The sequence below is a fragment of the Gnatocerus cornutus genome, chromosome 6, assembly GCF_029298725.1.
Source record: "Gnatocerus cornutus isolate USDA-ARS CGAHR chromosome 6, icGnaCorn1.1, whole genome shotgun sequence".
NCBI classification, from domain to species: Eukaryota; Metazoa; Arthropoda; class Insecta; order Coleoptera; family Tenebrionidae; genus Gnatocerus; species Gnatocerus cornutus.
Window position 1 is genome coordinate 16,399,779 of NC_142238.1, and position 20,604 is coordinate 16,420,382.

At 31.3% G+C, this 20,604-nt stretch overlaps 1 protein-coding gene across 1 annotated transcript in view; it reads left to right on the plus strand.

Annotated features, from left to right (window-relative positions):
- LOC148173421 (protein O-mannosyl-transferase TMTC1-like) overlaps positions 1-20,604 on the plus strand; it is a 256,948-nt gene that overhangs the window by 227,874 nt on the left and 8,470 nt on the right. Inside the window, exons 5-8 of the mRNA XM_088038718.1 lie at positions 2,429-2,566; positions 5,167-5,239; positions 8,519-8,622; positions 19,417-19,606. Of these exons, the coding sequence (XP_087894844.1) occupies positions 2,429-2,566; positions 5,167-5,239; positions 8,519-8,622; positions 19,417-19,606 (505 nt within the window). The remainder of the gene's footprint in view (positions 1-2,428; positions 2,567-5,166; positions 5,240-8,518; positions 8,623-19,416; positions 19,607-20,604) is intronic.

Below are 20,604 nucleotides of genomic sequence, written 5' to 3' on the forward strand. Positions count from 1 at the left end.
GCGCCGGATTTATGTTTATTTTATTCCGGGATATAATAAGAGATGCAAACATGTGGCAGTTTATGTAATATTCAAGGACGCGGCGTGTTCATATTCATTTTGTTGAGTTTATCCGAGCGATTTCCCAGGTGTTCTAGAAGAAAATATCTTACTGGCAAATATAAATAATGTGAACCTGGGGATTGGAAAAGTTCGCTGTGTTGTTCTGAATATTTCATTACGTTTCGATTGCAAGACGCAGAAATCTTGCAAATTGCAGCATTTGTCTAAAATTATAAGCCGAGTCGACAGTTTAGCATTTTTTTAGAAGCCGCTGCGGTATTTTTATGCAGAAATTTTGATGTCACTTGTCAAAATGTGAAACGAGCTGGATTTTTACTGGATTATGTTTTTTACCTAAATTTAATCCACTTCAATGTCTTGCGTCAAGCACGTCAGAAGTGATCTGTTTTTTACCACTTTGGGAGATTATAGTTGTCACCAGTTTTTTGTACTGTTCCGTGAAAATATGAAGCTGCTTCAATCCCATCCTGGCGTTTTTTAATTTTAGACAAAGGATTTTTTTTACTGGAAATGGTGAATGCGCCGGGAAATACCTCCTAGTTTTAAAAATTTACTCAAGTTGAGTGTTTATTTTGTATTTATTTCATTTGTAAATGCGAGACAAAGAAGACCGCTGCGAGCAAATTCATTTTATTGTCTGCACTGATTTTTATTGCCTGATGGTACGTCGGTTATACGCTCATGTTAAAAAATCTTGCATCGCTTTATAAAAATATGATAAATATTAAAATTTAAATTTGGGCATAACTAATCAAACCTATTTTAATCTTATAGTATAAAAATAAAAGTTTCTAAAATCTATATTTTCTGTTCTAAAATTTTAAACTTTTGCACTGTTCTTAGAATAATGATCTCTCCAAATTTTATGACTATAACTTAAAAACTAAGAGAAATACGAATTTTAATCATAAAAACTTAACAGTATTTGGTTCGTCCAAAAATAAAAATTTTCAAAATTTGTATTTTTTGTTTTAAAAATTTACATTTAGGCACAGTTAATTAATGTTTTAAGAAAAGTAATTCTACAAAGTTTTAGTGTCATAACTCAAAAACTAACAAAAATACGAATTTTAACAATAAAAAGTTGAAAATATTTTGTTCTTTCTAAAATAAAATTTTCTAAAATCTGGATTTTTTGTTCTAAAATTTGGAGAGGTTACTATTTCTAAAGTGTTTATTAACCCCGTCCAAATGCAAAATTTAGATCAAAAGAAAATTTATTTTTGGACGAACCAAATATTTTCAACTTTTTGGTGTAAAAATTCGTATCTTTGTTAGTTTTTGAGTTATGACATTGAAACTTTGTGAGATTATTTTTCCTAAAACGTTTAATCATTGTGTCAAAATGCAAAATTTTGGAACAAAAATACAGATTTTAGAAAATTGTATTTTAGGACGAACCAAACATTTTCAACATTTTTGTTGTTAAAATTCGTATCTTTGTGAGTTTTCCAGTTATGACAATGAAATTTGGTGAGGTTATTATTTCTAAAGAGTTTAATAATTGTGCTAAAGTGCAAAATTTTAAAACAAGAAATACTGATTTTAGAAAATTTTATTTTTGAACGAACCAAATATTTTCAACATTTTGTTGTTAAAATTCGTATCTTTCTTATTTTTTTTAGTTATGACAATGAAATTTGGTGGGGTTCCTAATTCTAAAGAGTTCAATAACTGTGCCAAAATGCAAAATTTTAAAACACAAACTACAGATTTTAGAAAATTTTATTTTAAGACAAACCAAAATTTGTTTTCACGATCATCCTAATCTTTTCCAATCCATTTCGTCAGAGATATCACGGCGTTGGATCAAATAGACCACGAAATATAACTCAAGGCCTGCTTTTACAAAAGACCGTTTTATCAGCTAGTAAATTTTTATAGTTCACACTCAGCTAATTTCAGGGTAATTTCCATGATCACGAGCCACTCTGTAATCCTCAGCTCTGATTTTAAACGTTCGTTTCCAATATCGAGATTTAATTAAAATAATTGTAAAGGATATCAAATATTTCCTTTTTAGCTCTTTGGAATTGTCTTTGATAAATGCGCATCCGAGTTATCATTAGTTAGGTGCACTAGGAATTATTACCGCCATCGCTCAAAGTAAATTTGTGTGCTTAACTACTAAAGTCACGTAGTAAATTTGAAAGTTCTACATCAAAGCATTGAAAGTTATTGAATAAAGCGTAGCACTCCGCCTCAAAAAAGCATGTAGATCCCTAAGGAAATTTTTTCGATAATGACCTTTCAGGAAAATCAATTTCCTCCCTAATAACCACCTTGTTTCTCAAATTAATTCCGAACTTGTACACATTTTGTAACTTTTAATTGACAATTTGAAAAAGTTGCTTTTTTGTTGCAGACACCCCGACGGAAAATGTCACATTTGGATCAGCGTCTCTTTGGGAGGTCTAAGTATGTTGGCGAAAGAAACTGGAGTTTCAGTTTTTTTACTCAATTTAGCCTACGACTTTTATAGGCATTGGCCTGCTGTTAAAAAGTAAGTATATTTAGGGTTGTTGAGGATTTCAGCTAAACTTAGTTTGCGGGTAGCGATGTGGTGAATGCCAAACAAGAAGTAATGAAAATGGCCGAAATCAATGGAATTCGAATTCGCAATCGCCGCGTTTTCAGCATACTAACTGGGAATTAGTGTGTTAAAATAATTGTGCGAATTTGCATAATATTGGACTGTAAAGAGGCATTGGAGTGACCGACACATGAATAATTGTGTTATTAAATTATACTTTAATTAGTTTGATCAGTTTAAAGGGTACAGCGGCAGAAATAAAATGCAGAGACGGACTAAGAAAAAACTCCAAATATTGACTTCAGTGTAAAACTTCGAAGATTTGGTTTAGATCTCAAAAAAAATATTCTTAGAATTTGGCTTTTTGGTTCTATAATTTTGACATTTGACAAAGTAGACAAACAACTCAAATTCCATACTTTTCTAAAATTTATTTTTAGTTCTAGTATTGACGAAACTTGGAGAGATTGCTCATTTCTATGCAGTTATCAACTGTTCTAAATTTCAAAGTTGAAGACCAACAGACCAACATTTTAGAAATATTTATTTTTAGGGCGAACCAAAAACTTTCAAAATTCTACAGTTAAATGTACATGTCTGGTTATGTTGACCCCACAGAGATGAAATTCAGGGAGATTTTTACTTTTAATTATCTTATTAACTACACAAAATTACAATATTTTATAGCAACAAACTCAATTTTTAGAAAATTTTTTTTAGGATCGACTTTTGGATTAAATTTTGGATTAAATTTGTATCTTTGGTTTTGTTAGCGCCACAAGGATATTTGGGGAGGTTACTACCTTTAACTCATCTATTAACTATACCGAATTACAAAGTTTTTGAGCAACAGGCACACATTTTAGAAAATTTTAGGTACTGATGAACCCAAAACTTTCAAAATTTTCGATTTAAATATGTAACTTCGGTTCTGTTTGCGCCACAGGATGAAATTTGAGAAAATTGTTTTTTTAACTATTTTATTAACTATACTATAGCGACAAACACAATTTTTAGAAACAAATTTTTTAGGTCCGGCTTGAAATTTTCAAAATTTTGGAATAAAATTTTTATCTTTGGTTCTGCTGGCGCCACAGAGACGAATTTTTGAGAGGTTGTTACTTTTAACTATTATATTAGCCACACCAAATTACAACATTTTATAGCAACACACACAAATTTTAGAAGATTTTAGTTTTTGGACTAGCCAAAAATTTACAAAATCATTTAAAAAATTTTTATCTTTAGTTTTGTTGGTGCCACAAAAATAATTTTTGGAGAAGATATTACTTTCAATTCCGCTATGGATTACCAAATTTCAAAATTATAAAGCAACAGACACAAGTTTTAAAAATTTTTAGTTAGTAACAAACCAAAAATTTTCAAAATGTTTGGTTTAAATGTGTAACTTCGGTTTCGTTTGCGCCACAGGGATGAAATTGAGGGCGATTGTTAGTTTTAACTACTTTAATAAGTTTACTAAATTACAAGAGTCTGGAGCGACAAACACAATTTTTATAAAAAAAAGTCTTAAACCAGCTTAAAATTTTCAAAATTTTGGAATAAAATTTGTATTATGGGTTTTGTTGCCGCCACAGAGATAAAATTTTTAGAGGTAACCTGCATCTATTTTATTATCTACACCAAATAATAAGATTTTATAGCAACAGACACAAATTTTAGAAAATTTTAGTATATGGACTAGCCTAAAATTTACAAAGTTTTGAATTAAACTCTGTAACTTTGGTTCTGTTGAGGCCATAGGAATGAAATTTAAGGAGGTTGTAAACTTTTAACTATTTTATTAACTATACTAAATTACAAGGTTCTATAGCAACAGACACAAATTTTAGAAAATTTTAGTTTTAGAACTAGCTTAAAATTTACAAAATTTTAAATAAAACTGTGTAACTTTGGTTCTATTAGTGCCATAAGAATGGAAAGTGATTACTTTAAGCTCTTTTATTAACTGTAGTAAATTATAAGACTTTCAAGCAACAGATACAAATTTTAGCAATTTTTAGTGACTGATGAACCTTAAATTTTCAAAATTTATTTAAATCTATATCTTTCGTTCTGTTGGCGCCACAAGGATGAAATTAAGAGAAGTTGCTAACTTTAACTCATCTATTAACTATACCAAATTACAATCGTCTAGAGCAACACACAATCAATTTAGGATTTTTTTGTTTACTATAAATCTTATATTTCTAAAATTCTGTATTTTACTTATTTTCTTTTTCTATCATTTACATTAAAAAATTTACAATTTATATCACATTCTTTATTTGGGTCTTATTATTTGTTTAGATGTTATTTAAGGCAAGGGCAAGTCCGCCTCTAAAAATTTACTTCAATCCCTAAAACCCAAACTAGCCCTTTCGTTCTGAATACTTCACGTCTAAATTTGTTACAATTTACACAATACCACAAAACAAACTCCCTTCAAAATTGATTGACACCCTCCATTGCCCGAAATGAGATCTGACTATTTAATTCCACGCGCCGTATTTTTCTCTCTCGAAATTAAGATTGCGATTTTAATTAATACTAGCCTTTATTGTTTCTAGAACAATAGTCGAAGTACGGTGGAACCAAGAAACTCAGCAATTCGCTAATAGAGCTGCAAAGGTCCTTACATCGGTAAGTGCAATTAACTTTGTGAAATCAATATTTAAAACATTAATTAACAATTCGAAGGCGTTTCATTCAACCTCCGGATTAAATGGGCCTTAAAATCCCAAAGTTTTTCCCGTGGGATTCGGTAATGAATTTTTAACCAATTCCAAGGGGCAAGGATTATGAATCAATAAGAAAAAATCCGGTTTTTTTCGCAATTTGTCCCAAAAATCGCGAATCTATTTCAGTTATCACCTATTAAAACTTCATCAATCAACAGCCATTTGTTATTGTCAGAGCGATCAATCATCACCGTGAACCTCCTAGTTAAGGATAACGATAATTACCAGTTAATGACAGTCACGTTGTAATAATTTATAACGAAATTGTGCCGTTGCGTCTGAAACGAGTATTTTTCTTTAATACAATATTTACTTTTCTGCTGTGTTTTCACTAAAAAATCCTTGTTTTCGGGAGTTGAAAGTCGGCAGTAATTTTTTCGTGAAATCCAAACAGAGCTCATCGAGCGCTCAAGTACAGTTGACGAGCAATTTCGTGAATTCGTTAATACCAAATTAAAAAATAAACATTTGGATGGGCTGTAAAAACAACCTGTCCTGAAAATGTGTGTTTAACCACCGAACAAATGTCGCGGTCGCTGCATAAAATTTGCGGAAATTGGACTATTCCAATGATGGAAACGCAGAAATAAATAAATGTGTAATAGAGCAGAGTTTTGATTTTTTGTCAGCGATTCCATTTCGTCTGATGTAAGGCGGGATTACGTTTGATATAAACTGGAGCTGTTGGAAGACATAAACAGTAATAACAAGCTTTTCGTGATTCACAGTGCAAATTTTCACCGTCGTAAACTTCAGCTTGAACTACTTTACTTGCACCAGTGCCATCGATGAGTGCTGCTTTATGGAGTGAACGAGATAAGGGCACAAGTTTTACAAATTAGAAGCGTAACAACGCCACTGGCCGCAATTCATCGAGAATTTGTTTGAAACTGCTGTTTTTGTATTCGGATTTACCTAGACATAAGCGAGAAGAAACATTCCAAATTGTGCTGTACTAAAAAAAAAAACACAAAATTAAAAAAAAAAATTTAAGACCAGCTTGAAATTTTCAAAATTTTGGTTTAAAACCTGTATCTTTCGTTCTATTGGCGCTACAGAGATGAAATTTGAGATGAACCTTTAACTATTTTATTAACTGTACTAAATTACAAGATTCTAGAAAAACAGATACAAATTTTAGAAATTTTTAATTATTGATAAACTTAAAATTTTCAAAATTTTAGATTTAAATTTGTATCTTTGGTTCTGTTGACACTTCAGAGATAAAATTTAGGATAGTTGTTATTTTTAACTATTTTATTAATTATACTAATATACAAGATTCTAGAGACACAGATACATGTTTTAGAAAATTTTAATTATTGATAAACTTAAAATTTTCAAAATTTTAGATTGAAAATTTGTATCTTTGGCTTCGTTGGCACTACAGGGGTGAAATTTGAAGACGTTGTTACTTTTAACTATTTTATTAACCACACCAAATTACAAAATTTTATAGCAACAGACACAAATTTTAGAAAATTATTGTATTTGGACTAGCCTAAAATTTACAAAATTCTGAATTAAACTGTGTAACTTTGGTTCTGTTGGTGCCACAGAAATAAATTGTAGGGACGTTATTACTTTCAATTTTTTTATTAACTGTACTAAATTACAAGATTTTAGAGAAACAAACCCACATTTTAGAAGTGTCTAGTTTCAGGAGCAGCTTAAAATTCTCAAAATTTTGGTTTAAAATCTATATCTTTCGTTCTATTGGCTCTACAGGAATGGAGTTTAGGGAGATTGCCATTTTTAACTTATTTATTAACTACAACAATTTACAACATTTTAGAGCAACAGATACAAATTTCAGAGGATTTTAATTTTAAGTCCAGCTCAAAATTTTCAAAATTTTGGACTAAAATCAGTTTCTTTCGTTCTGTTGGCGCCACAGGGATAAAATTTGGGATGGTTGCTACTTTTAACTTGTCTATTAACTATACCAAATTACAAGATTTTGTGGAAACAGACACAAATTTTAGAAAATTTTAGGTTTATCAGAAACTTTCAGTTTAAAATTTGTATCTTTGGTTCCGTTGGCACTACAGAGATGAAATTTAGTGAGGTTGTTAATTTTAACTTTTTTATTGACCACACCAAATTACAAGATTTTCAAGCAACAGATACAAATTTTAGAAAATTATTGTATTTGGACTAGCCTAAAATTTACAAAATTCAGAATTAAACTGTATAACTTTGGTTCTGTGGGTGCCACAGGGATAAATTTTAGGGACGTTATTACTTTAAGCTTTTTTATTAACTGTGCTAAATTACAAAGTTTTAGAGCAACAGACACAAATTTCAGAAAATTTTAATTTTAGGACCAGCTTGAAATTTTCAAAATTTTGGACTAAAATTTGTTTCTTTGGTTCTGTTGGCGCCACAGAGATAAAATTTCGAATGCTTGCTACTGTTAACTTGTCTATTAACTATACCAAATTACAAGATACTATAAAAACAAATACATGCTTTAGAAAATTTTAATTATTGATCAAATTTTTGATTCTAATTTGTATTTTTAGTTTTGTTGGCGCCACAGAGATAAAATTTGAAAAGCATTCTATTTTTTATTCATTTATTAACTGTACCAAATTACAAGATTCAAGAGAAACAGATACAAATTTTAGAATTTTAGATTTAGTACTAGCTTAAAATATTCAAAATTCTAGATTCAAACCTGCATTTTTACTTGCACCAGTGCCATCGATGAGTGCTGTTTTATAGAATGAACGAAATAAGGGCACAAGTCGTACAAATTAGAAGCCTATTAAGGCCACTGGCCGCAATTAATCGAGAGTTTTCATCCAACGTACGCAAATTAGTTCGAAACTGCTGTTTTTGTATTCGGATTTACATAAGCGAGAAGAAACCAAAACATCCCAAATTGTGCTTTTGGAAGATAAATGGAACATTACGCTCACTAAAAGCATTTTTATACCGGTTTAATATTTCTTTATGGTGTGTAATATCACGAGTTGTACGTCGGTACTCTTTTTTAATAAACTTGCATTGGTAAATCTTTTTCTTTTTATTAGGGAAGACGTATAAAAGTTTTTTGTTTAGTGACAGCTGCATAAGGGAAACGGCGAATAATGTTTCACTTTCTGTAGATTTTATTATCCTTCATATTTATAAGCAAATATAATACTGTATTTACTACAAACCCTCTTTATTGCAGCTCGGAATATTACTTGCCATCAGACTGGCACTTCTACAAGGCTCCTTACCCAAGTTTTCGCAACAAGATAATCCCACTGCTTTTCATCCGTCGCTTTATGTAAGGTAAGAAAGTTTTACATTTTGTAATAAAAAGGAACTTTCAATGCAGTGAACAAAAAAGACGGAAGAAATTGCTAATAATAGGAATATTATAATATTGCGAAGATAATGCGGTTTTAAAAATATTTTTATCGAATTTGTGGCAATCGCAAAAACTTTATGACTCGATATCGCATTCGTCTTTTGAGCTAACTTGCTTCATAGGTCATTTGACGCAAATTAAATTCGATAACAAAGAACTGAATGGTGGCTGTTTCAAGTTTTGAATAGTGGTTTTTTATTTTTCAAATTTTGGATGCTCGATATTTTCGAAACTACATTAGATAACGAGAAACGGTTTTTGCCATGGCTTTTCTCGCAATTTTTTAACAAAGAAATTGTTTTAAGATTTTCTAAAAGTCTAAATTTGAAGTTTTTCGCAAAAATTTATGACTGCAACTATAGCATAGCAAAGTTTTGATACCGATTTTTTTCCTATTTTTTTTGAAGAAACTTTCGTTATTATACCTCATTTTACGCAGATTTTTACGTAGAATCTAAAAATGTTAAAATCAGTCAACAAATAACTAAGTTACGAGCAATCAAAATTTCGGATATTGGATTTTGAATTGTAAAATTTTCAAAGCTCAATATTTCCGAAACTTGAAAGATTTTAAGAAACGGTTGTACCATCGTTTTTCTTGGCTCATTTTACTTTAGAATGTGTTCTCAAAAGTCAAAAATTTGATGATAAATATTTGGGCAAAAAATTTTGGCGACTCAAACAATAAAAAATTTCAATTTTTCGTTTTTTGATAGCCTCTCGTAAAAGGTCGATAAAGCAAGTGGTTTACGAGAGGCTATCAAAAAACGAAAAATTGAAATTTTTTATTGTAATTTTTATTTTAGATTTGGCCAGTTGATAGAACTCGAGTTGCTCTTTCGATCGATATATAATTCAGTAATATTATACGTAGTTTTCACCCCGAAGAAAAAATTTAAAATGACCCTAAAACCACTTTCTGAAAATCTATTTAAGGAGAATATCTCGTTTATTTGGGAAAGGAAATTTGAACTAGAGAGGCTCATTTTACGCAGAATTTTACACTGATTCCAAAACTGCCCTTGTTTTTTTTTGTCAGTCAACAATAACTAAATTAGACCCGTTTGAATATTTGGGTTGTCGCTAGAGGGCCAAAATTTTGAAGCTCCGGAAAAAAAAAATTTTTAGAAATCGTTTTTCTCACAACTTTTTAGTTTAGGAATCGGTCTTAAATACTTTAAACAATAAATTTTTTAATTTTCTGAAAGTCGAAAATTATTATTATTACGGTTTACGTGCTTTTAATTTTTCGAAATGGTTTATATTCTATGCATTTGTTCGACTTAAAGATTAAATTTAGTTTACTATAGTTCCTTTTTGATCTTAATTTTTGCTAAAAGCTTAAACTCTCTGAAGTGAAAGTTTCAAAATATTTACACTGAGGATATTAATTTTAAAACTGGTGGATGCGCCAAATTTATATTAAAATTCCTAAATGAATGAATTTCCTAAAATAACGCTATTAAAAGACAACTAGACCGGCGCCCATTTTTCACCACGTTCAAATTATAAATTTTTAACTATCCAACTCCAATGTGCAAGTGGAACCCAACAAACTTCCGTTGACAAAGTCTTCATAAACCAGCGTGTTTCATATTATTTTCCAGTCGAACTCTGGGAATTTCGTAATTGCAAAAGTTGGACTTATAAACTATAGCCCGGTAGTTTTGTCGTAATTGCTACTGCGGGACTAATTCAATAACTACGTGTGTTTGGGCTAATTTATTCGGCGGAAATTTATTTCATTCGTTAGTTTGATTTTCATTTACTGGACATTCGATTTTCATTAGTCAGCTTAAATATTTAATTTAACCCAAATTACACAAGCCGATGAAAAATTGGTCGTTTGGAGCAATGTTGACCGCGGTTCGTTCATTTAAAAAAAACACAAAAATCCAAAACATGGGAAATTATAAATAAATACACGGTGATGGGCAATGCACAAACAGTCCAAACCGCTTTTATCAGTGATTAACACGATCTGATTTATTTAGAACTTGACTTTTCGCCGTCGTTATTTCAGCTCACGTAAAAGAATCGTTAAAACATGAACGGCTTTATTTTCAGACAAAGTAGCTATATCTATTACAGAACTAAAAGTGCTTTTATAGTCGCTGTTATAACTTTCTATTATAAATTCTTATGCTCGCTAAATTCAGTCTGCCGGCTGTAACTGCGTCTTTTAATTGCCGAATTAGGACTCAACTAAGATAATCTCCATTAAATTTATTGACCTGGAATTTTACTTGTTTTCGTAATTCATACGTTTATATTATTGCATGCTTTCAGCAATGTACGCTCATCTTTTTACTGCGCTGTGTTGTAAACTTTAAAAGACTATTTTATTGCTGCTGAAATCTGGGTGCATCTAAATATAATAACGTTTTTGCTACAAAGTGTCAGAAGCAGCAACTTTTCATATAAACAGAGATTTGCTTTATGTTTAGATTTATATTTTACGTTATTTAATTTCAGGTTTTAACAAGCTCGTGTTTGCTATCAGCAGGAAAGCAAAGGATGTACAATACGTTCAAAACCGACAGAGGATATTACATTTACATATCATGAAACAAGAGAGTTTTTTTACCTCTCGCACAGGTGTGTCAACACGATTTCCGATTAAAAGTTTATCAGAAAGGAGTAAACAATTATTGTAATCAATCAACTCGGACTTTATATGGGGGACTAATTAAAAAATGGGGATGATGACTGGGACCTTTTGGGAAGCCGTCGCAAGCTGATTCCAGGATGCTGCTTTCCTGCGTTCAGAAAGTTCATATAGCACCAAGACAGCTAACTTCACTCACTTCCCCGTATAGCAGAACAGCTATTTCGGCAACACAAAACCCGCGATAATCGATAATTAAAATCAATAACATTCCTGAACAAATCGAATTCACTAGAAATTTTATTAGATAATTGCGTGAGTTCAACAAACAGAGCGCAAAAAACTTATCACAAATAAACCTTTTTTGCAAACGGCAGTGAAATTTTTTGCTTATCTATTAGACCAATTTATGCACAAAAATGTAAACAAACGGGTCGTTGAAATTATTTTAGCTTATTTATAATTAAATTGCTCAAAACCGAAAATGCTAAGAAGATTTTTTACGAAGACATCCCAAACCCTCTGTTTTTAAATTGTTTGTAAACTTTTAATGTACTTTGATATTAAGTCAAACTGTTTTTAGCTTAGGATTCGTCTTTAAACTTTCCTGAAATCAAAAATTTGATTTTGATTATAACTAAAATGTCAAATTTCTGCGGTTTCTATCGTGTATCTTTGGTTCTGTTGGCGCTACAAGTATAAAATTTGGGGAGATTGTTACTTTGAGCTCATTTATTGACTGTAGTAAATTACAAAATTTTAGAGGAACAGACTCAAATTCTAGAAAATTTTAGTTCCTGATGAAACTAAAATTTTTAATATGTTTGTTTTAAATTTGTGTCTTGGGTTCTGTTGGCGCAACAGGGATGAAATTTGACGAGATTGTTATTTTTAACTATTTGATTAATTATACCAAATTACACAATTTTATAGCAACAAACACAAATTTAAAAAAAAAATTGTTTTTAAAACCAGCTACAAATTTTCAAAATAATAAATAAAATTTGTATCTTCAGTTCTGTTGGCGCTAGAGAAATGAAATTTTGAGAGGTTGCTACTTATAACTCATCTATTAACCATAACGAATTACAAAATTATAGAGCAACAGACACTAGTATTAAACATTTTTAGTTTTTAACAAACCTAAAATTTTCAAAATATTCGGTTTAAATCTGTATCTTTGGTTCTGCTGAAGTCACAGGGATAAAATTTGAGGAGATTGTTATTTTTAACTATTTTAATAACTATACCAAATTACAGGAATCTAGAAAAACAAACACAAATTTTAGAAAATTTTTGTTTTTGGACTAGCCCAAAAGATACAAAATTCTGAATTTAACTCTGTGTCTGTTTTGTTGGCGCCACAGGGATGACTTTTGCAGAGGTTGTTACTTTTAACTATTTCATTAACTGTACTAAATTAGAACATTTTATACCAACAAGCACAATTTTTAGAAAATTTTAGTTTTAGTACTAGCCTAAAATTTACAAAATCCTAAATACAACTCTGTAACTTTGGTTCTGTTGATGCCACAGAAATGAAATTTGACGAGATTGTTATTTTTAACTATTTGATTAATTATACCAAATTACACAATTTTATAGCAACAAACACAAATTAAAAAAAAAATTGTTTTTAAAACCAGCTACAAATTTTCAAAATAATAAATAAAATTTGTATCTTCAGTTCTGTTGGCGCTAGAGAAATGAAATTTTGAGAGGTTGCTACTTATAACTCATCTATTAACTATAACGAATTACAAAATTATAGAGCAACAGACACTAGTATTAAACATTTTTAGTTTTTAACAAACCTAAAATTTTCAAAATATTCGGTTTAAATCTGTATTTTTGGTTCTGCTGAAGTCACAGGGATAAAATTTGAGGAGATTGTTATTTTTAACTATTTTAATAACTATACCAAATTACAGGAATCTAGAAAAACAAACACAAATTTTAGAAAATTTTTGTTTTTGGACTAGCCCAAAAGTTACAAAATTCTGAATTTAACTCTGTGTCTGTTTTGTTGGCGCCACAGGGATGACTTTTGCAGAGGTTGTTACTTTTAACTATTTCATTAACTGTACTAAATTAGAACATTTTATACCAACAAGCACAATTTTTAGAAAATTTTAGTTTTAGTACTAGCCTAAAATTTACAAAATCCTAAATACAACTCTGTAACTTTGGTTCTGTTGCTGCCACAGAAATGAAATTTGGGGAGGTTGCTTCTTTTAACTATTTCATTAACTGTACCAAATTAGAACATTTTATACCAAGAAGCACAAATGTTGGAGAATTTTAGTGTTAGAACTAGCTAAAATTTAGAAAATTTCTAAATAAAACCCTGTAACTTTGGTTCTGTTGATGCCACAGAAATGAAATTTGGGGAGGTTGCTTCTTTTAACTATTTCATCAACTGTATCAAATTAGAACATTTTATACCAACAAGCACAATTTTTAGAAAATTTTAGTTTTATTACTTGCCTAAAATTTACAAAATTCTAAATAAAACCCTGTAACTTTGGTTCTGTTGATGCCACAGAAATGAAATTTGGGGAGGTTGCTTCTTTTAACTATTTCATCAACTGTACTAAATTAGAACATTTTATACCAAGAAGCACAAATGTTGGAAAATTTTAGTGTTAGAACTAGCTAAAATTTAGAAAATTTCTAAATAAAACCCTGTAACTTTGGTTCTGTTGATGCCACAGAAATGAAATTTGGGGAGGTTGCTTCTTTTAACTATTTCATCAACTGTACTAAATTAGAACATTTTATACCAAGAAGCACAAATGTTGGAAAATTTTAGTGTTAGAACTAGCTAAAATTTAGAAAACTTCTAAATAAAACCCTGTAACTTTGCTCCTGTTGGTGCCACAGGGATGAAATTTGGGGAGATTATTACTTTAAGCTTCATAAATAATTGTAGTAAATTACTAGACTCTAAACCACCTGACACAAATTTTCGAAATTTTTAGTTACGAATAAACCTAAAATTAAAAAAAAATTGTTATTTTTTTAAATTTTTTATTTTTGTTACTCAGTACTTTTAAAACTACGAGAGATGAGAAAAAACGGTCGCACCATAGTTTTTCTCGTGCTGTTTTTCATTAGAATTCGCTTTTATTAAGGTATTTCCAGGTTTTTCCACGTTTGTTTAAATTTGTTCAGTTTCGTTCAAGTTTTTTCACGTTTGTTTAGTGTTTAGGTTTGCTCGGGTTTAAGGTTTAATCAGATTACAAAGTTGACAGTCATTTAGACAGTATCTGACAGTTCCCGAAAATCGACTTCGCCATAAACTTTTATAGTGACACCTTGTTGTAATTTTTAATTATAAAATAAAGAAAATATTTTGAAATGTTTATACTTTGAGAACTTATGCGAATCTCTGCAGTGATATTTCGTTGTAGGTTATCAGAGAAGTGAGCGTTTTTGTTATTGTAAGGATTTCAGAACGCATAATATTATTCCAGAAACTTATTCCGAATTGCGAAACTAAATAAATATTGTAATAGAGGAATGTTGTTTGTCTTAAAATGATGTTTAATGAAATCACAACAATCTTTGTAATGCGCTCTGTGTTTGTTTCCCGTGTTTTGTCCATAAATTGTTTCGTATTTGACGGTTGTTTTTATCCCAAAAAAAGCGCTCGTATAAAAGCGAATAAAATGTAAATAATGAAATTTTGATTTAACAGTGCTAGTAAATTCACCGCCAGATATATAAAAAGAACGAAGTAGTTAAACAAGAAATATAGCTTTCTTCACCGAAACAGCCCCCATGGGAACGAAATCTTACGAGAACGACTTCGACGCTGCTAACTTACAATCCGATTACGTATGGGGTTAATGGTTTTAACGAGACATAATAGCACTGTATTAATGCGGCAACATATAACATATTATAGTTTGATACTAAAGCTCTGAGACATAACTAATAACACCGCAAGATGATTACTTTGTACAGCCACGTCGCAAAGGGATCGAATAAGTTGTTTCATCAAAGCCGTTGTGTTCCAGATAAATTACCCAGACAAACTTCAAAAGAATCGCGCGTGATGACTTACGATATTTCAAAACGCAAACAACTTGACCCAAAACTTACGTTCGATACAAGCAAGAGTTCCGACGACTTGCTACAATCTAATCAACTTCACCCCTTCAAATTTGCCTAATTGCGTTAGCGGCCAATTTGCAGACTTTTCTTTGTTAATGTTACTTAACATGTAATTCTCCTATTCTCTTTAACATGATGAAATTACGTCAGCATGCCTACCCCATTTGCATAACACGAGCTTACGCTCAAAGCGGAATTTTATCTTGATAATGCGCCATAATTCCGGTTTAGGAAAATGCACACAATAAAACACCGAAAGTTTGTTTTTATTTTGGCGAAGTATTGGGGGTGGTTAACATTCTTTGCAGATCCAAGACCTGCGGCTGGGGGAAATTATTTATTCTTAAATAACATTCAGGCAGCCAAAAATGCGATTATCGGCGGCACAAATCAAAGGGAATCTCTTCTTGTTTATCACATTTTTCACTTTCTCTAGGCTTAAGACAAGTATTGTAATCTTCATTGTACATCGGAGAATACAGACATTTATAGAAAAAAGTCCAAAATGACTCTTTGAAACTAGCACTGATAAAAAGAAACGGAAAATTTGAAAAATTAATAATTTTAAGGCTAATTTAAAGGTCGATATCTTTCAATTCTTGTTATTTTGATCAAAACTCATAAACTATTTGTCCGATCGACTTCAAATTTGCACAGTTGATAGATTTTAAGCTGTTCTTTCAACTGATGTATAATTCAAAAATTTTAGACATCATTTTTGTTTCAAAAAAATTATGGAAAATCACTCCAAAAAGACCATATGAAAACAGACTTTGATCAATATCTCGAAAACTATTAGAAATATTAGGAGACCGTTTGAGCCATCGTTTTTCTCGCGATTTTTTACATAAGAAATAGTCTTTAGATTTTCCAAAAGTCACAAATTTGCAGTTTATCGCAAAAATTCATGACTAAAACCATGCCAAACTTCTGATATTAATATCTCGCTTATTTTTTAAAGCAAACTTGAGTTAGTGTACATTAGTGTATGCAGAATCTTCCGCAGATTCCGACAACAAATAATAGTTTTTATATTTTCCAAAAGACGAAAATTGCAGTTTTTCGCAAAAAAATACCATGGTGGACACAGAATCTTGGACAGCACTTTCCTTTTATTTCAAAAAGTCTCGGTGTAATCCTAGCTTTATTGTCATTATGATTGACGTTAATACAAAAGTCAAACAAATTTTTGACAATAACAATTGATGTGCCGCCACAAGGAAGCTAGAATTGGTTTTGCGCTACAACACTTCATGGATTCCAGTGGTTTTATTATTGCTAAAATGTCAAAATGACAATTGAATCAGAAATTAAAAGTTTGGTTATGAACAAACGTCCTCTGTAAAGCCCGGTTTAGAAACTTTGACAATCAAATGACAATTCTGTCCAAGATTCAGTGTCCACCATTGTTTGACTAAAACTATGGCAAACTTTTGATATCGAAATCTCACTTATTTTTTTAGAGTAAACTTAAGTTATTATACATCACTGTACGCAGAATTTTCCGCAGATTCCAAATACGTTAGAAAATGTTCTCAAAAGCCCAAAATTCGATAGTCAATTTTTTGCGAAAAAAAATTCCATCTCAATCGATGAAAATTTTTCATTTTTATTATTTTTGGCCATAACTCGTAAACCATTTGTCCGATAGATCTCAAATTTGGCCAGTAGATAGATTTTGAGCTCCTCTTTTAATTCATGCTATTAAACGTCGTTTTTATTTTGAAAACATTGATTAAAAATCACCCTAAAATTGTGTTTTCAAAACAGTTTTTGGCCAATACCTCGTTTATTTATTAAGCAAACTTAACACATTTGGGTCTCATTTTACGCAGAATTTCGCGCTGAATCATGAAAACATAAAAAAATTGAATTTTCGTCAACAATTAACCGAGTTATGACCGTTTGAAATTTTGGGTTGTCGCCAGAGCGCCAAATTTTTGAAGATTCAAAACAATTCGTTCTCAATATCTCGGAAACTATTTCAGATATTGAGATTCGGTTTGCGCCATTGTTTTTCTTGCGATTTTTTACATAAGAAATAGTTCTTTGATTTTTCTACAATCGAAATTTGCAAATTTTCGCAAAAATTCATGACTAAAACTATGGTCAAACTTTTGATATCGATATCTCGCTTATTTTTTAGAGTAAACTTAAGTTATTATACATCAGTGTACGAAGAATTTTCCGCAAATTCCAAATCTGAAATTTAAATTCAGATCCGACAACAAATAACTGAGTTGTGGCCGATCAAATTTTGGAAAGTTGAATTTCATTTTTTCTCATTTTTCGTAATTTTCAAAGTTAAATATCTCGGAAACTATTTGAGATATTGAGATGCGGTTTGCGCCATTCTTTTTCTCGGTTCATTTTACGTTAGAAAATGTTATCAAAAGCCCAAAATTCGATAGTCAATTTTTCGCAAAAAAAAATTCCGACTCAAACGATGAAAATTTTTCATTTTTTTTATTTTTGGCCATAACTCGTAAACTATTTGTCCGATAGATCTCAAAATTGGCCAGTAGATATATTTTGAGCTCCTCTTTCGATTGATGTACAATAGCACAACAATGCTATTAAACGTCGTTTTTATTTTGAAAACATTTATTAAAAATCACCCTAAAATGATGTTTCCAAAACAGTTTGGCCAATACCTCGTTTATTTATTAAGCAAACTTAACAAATTTGGGTCTCATTTTACGCAGAATTTCACGCTGAATTTAAAAACATAAAAATTTTTGAATTTTCGTTAACAAATAACCGAGTTATGGTCGTTTGAATTTTTGGGTTGTCGCCAGAAAATTCGAAAATTCGAAACAATTCGTGCTCGATATCTCGGAAACTATTTCAGATATTGAGATGCGCCATCGTTTCTCTCGCGATTTTTTACATAAGAAATAGTTAATTTTTCTACAGTCCAAATTTGCAAATTTTTGCAAAAATTCATGACTAAAACTATGCCAAACTTGTGATATCGACATCTCGCATATTTTTTCCAGTAAATTTAAGTTATTTACATCAGTGAACGCAGAATTTTCCGCAGATTCTAAATCTGGATCAGCGATTTAGATCCGACAACAAATAACCGAGTTATAACCGATTAAAGTTTTGGATAGTTGATTTTTATTTTTCATATTTTCAATGCTCGATGTCTTCTAAACTACAACAGATAAAATACAACGGTTTGCGCTGGTTTTACTCGCTCTTGAGCTAAATCATACGTTTCATGTCACCATTATTAAAAAGAAGAATTAAGAAAAGCATAGACTTTCCATTACAATGCAAAACTGGTGGATGCGCGAAAAATCTAACTTTAGTTATAAACTAAACCGAGAAACGAGGAATTCCCCGCAAAACAAACAAAAATAGGAATTTTTAGAGTGCGAGTCAAAGTTTTCTTTTTACTTGATATCTATTTCCCTTCAAAGTATGTAATTAAAGAAAAGTTATTCGAGATCTTTTCTTCAATTACAATCTGCTACGTTCCCAAAACCAAACTTCCACCTCTCAGTGAAATTGCAATCAGCAAGCAAGATAAAGACAAATATCACTTTCCAGCACTTTTCGCCCAAATATTTACTCTCAAAGTTATTTATACAGAAGTTCCGCAAACCATCAACACGCATCCAATATTTAGAATGCCTGTATCAACATGGAACTTAAACGTGTGGGCAGTAATTGCAAGCATGTTCAAAGCACCTAATTGTCGCGGAGTTCCATGAACTAGTTGAATCTTTTAAATAATTTTAAATTACTCGAACGAAACTTTCAAATTTAATTTCACCGCTTATGGCGAGGAGTTGAAGTATGTTTTAAACTTATCAGATGGAAACACTCAATCTGAGGCTTTCATCAGTGCATCTATATCGACCACGCCATAAATATTAATGTTTGCTCGCAGCACTAGCGCACTTTCTTCCCGCAATAAAAGGGAAAATTGAAAGTCAATGATTTGTGTTGTAGTCAATGCAGTTTTTTTCTTTTCCAGAGTGTTGACTTTTTGCTACTTGGCTGCGTTCAATTGGTGGCTGCTTCTGTGTCCAGCCACATTGTCCCACGACTGGCAAATGGGGTCAGTCCCTCTTGTCACATCAATGTCCGACTCGAGAAACCTGATGACCTGCTTCTTCTTCGGAGGAGCTCTTCTCCTCGTCTTGAGAAGTCTCTCAGACTTCGAGGTAATCCATAGTCTTGCATGTATGCTTAGAATGCTTTGTTCCTCTAGTTAAACAGGATTTTCACTATTCGATTGTGCTATGTACATAAGTACATCTTCAAAGTAACTAACTAACTCCCAAATTAACCTCCGCATTGAACCTTTACTTCCGAGTAAATAAGACGCTTTAGCCAGGTAATCTAACTATTAGTCTAGAATTTCGCTCACTTTCAACCGAAAGAATCTGACATCGACACGCCTCAGATTGACTGTCAGCGACACTTATCTGTTCATACACGAACAAACAATTTAATTCGAATGGAAGTTAAATAAAGGGACGTCTGCGAAATACGTCGATTTTAATAATAACTCTCCATCGATGTACAATGATTGCAGAGAGGACGCTTCGTTAGACACACACTCTGAAGAGTATTGGCCCTATTTGTACGAAGGGTGGACATTTTTTGCAACTGCACTATGTCGTGCATTCCAAGTAGCTCGCTGATCAATATTTGAGATTACAAAGTGCTTAGACTGCGTTATTACCAGAGACGATGGTGAATTTAAGAAGGAAGTGGCTTAGTAATTTGATTCTGGCATCGTTAAGGAGATGGGAATATGCAGCTGATCTTGGGAATTGATAGTTTTGGCGCTTTTCCACATATTAAACGTACAGAAATAAGCTTAAGTGGTATTTTATTGATTTTCTTTTGGAGGACAGTCAAGTGGAAAAAATTTCAAGCGGTGCTGAGCGCATAAGTACTGCTTGGACGTGAAATCTTTCTAATTTTTGGTGGTAGATTATTGTGGGAACTTTATCGGTTTTACATGAAATTGGAGCTTTCTGGTATTGTCAAAAGTAAAAAAAAATAATTTTGCGTTTTAAAAAATGAGGACACTAATCTAATGAAATTAATTCAGTGAATACCCGGTATTTTTGGTACTTTTAATGTTAGAACAATGAAAGTTAGGGAAATTAGTACTCTTACCTTTGTTTTTAACTGGGCTAAAATAGAAAAT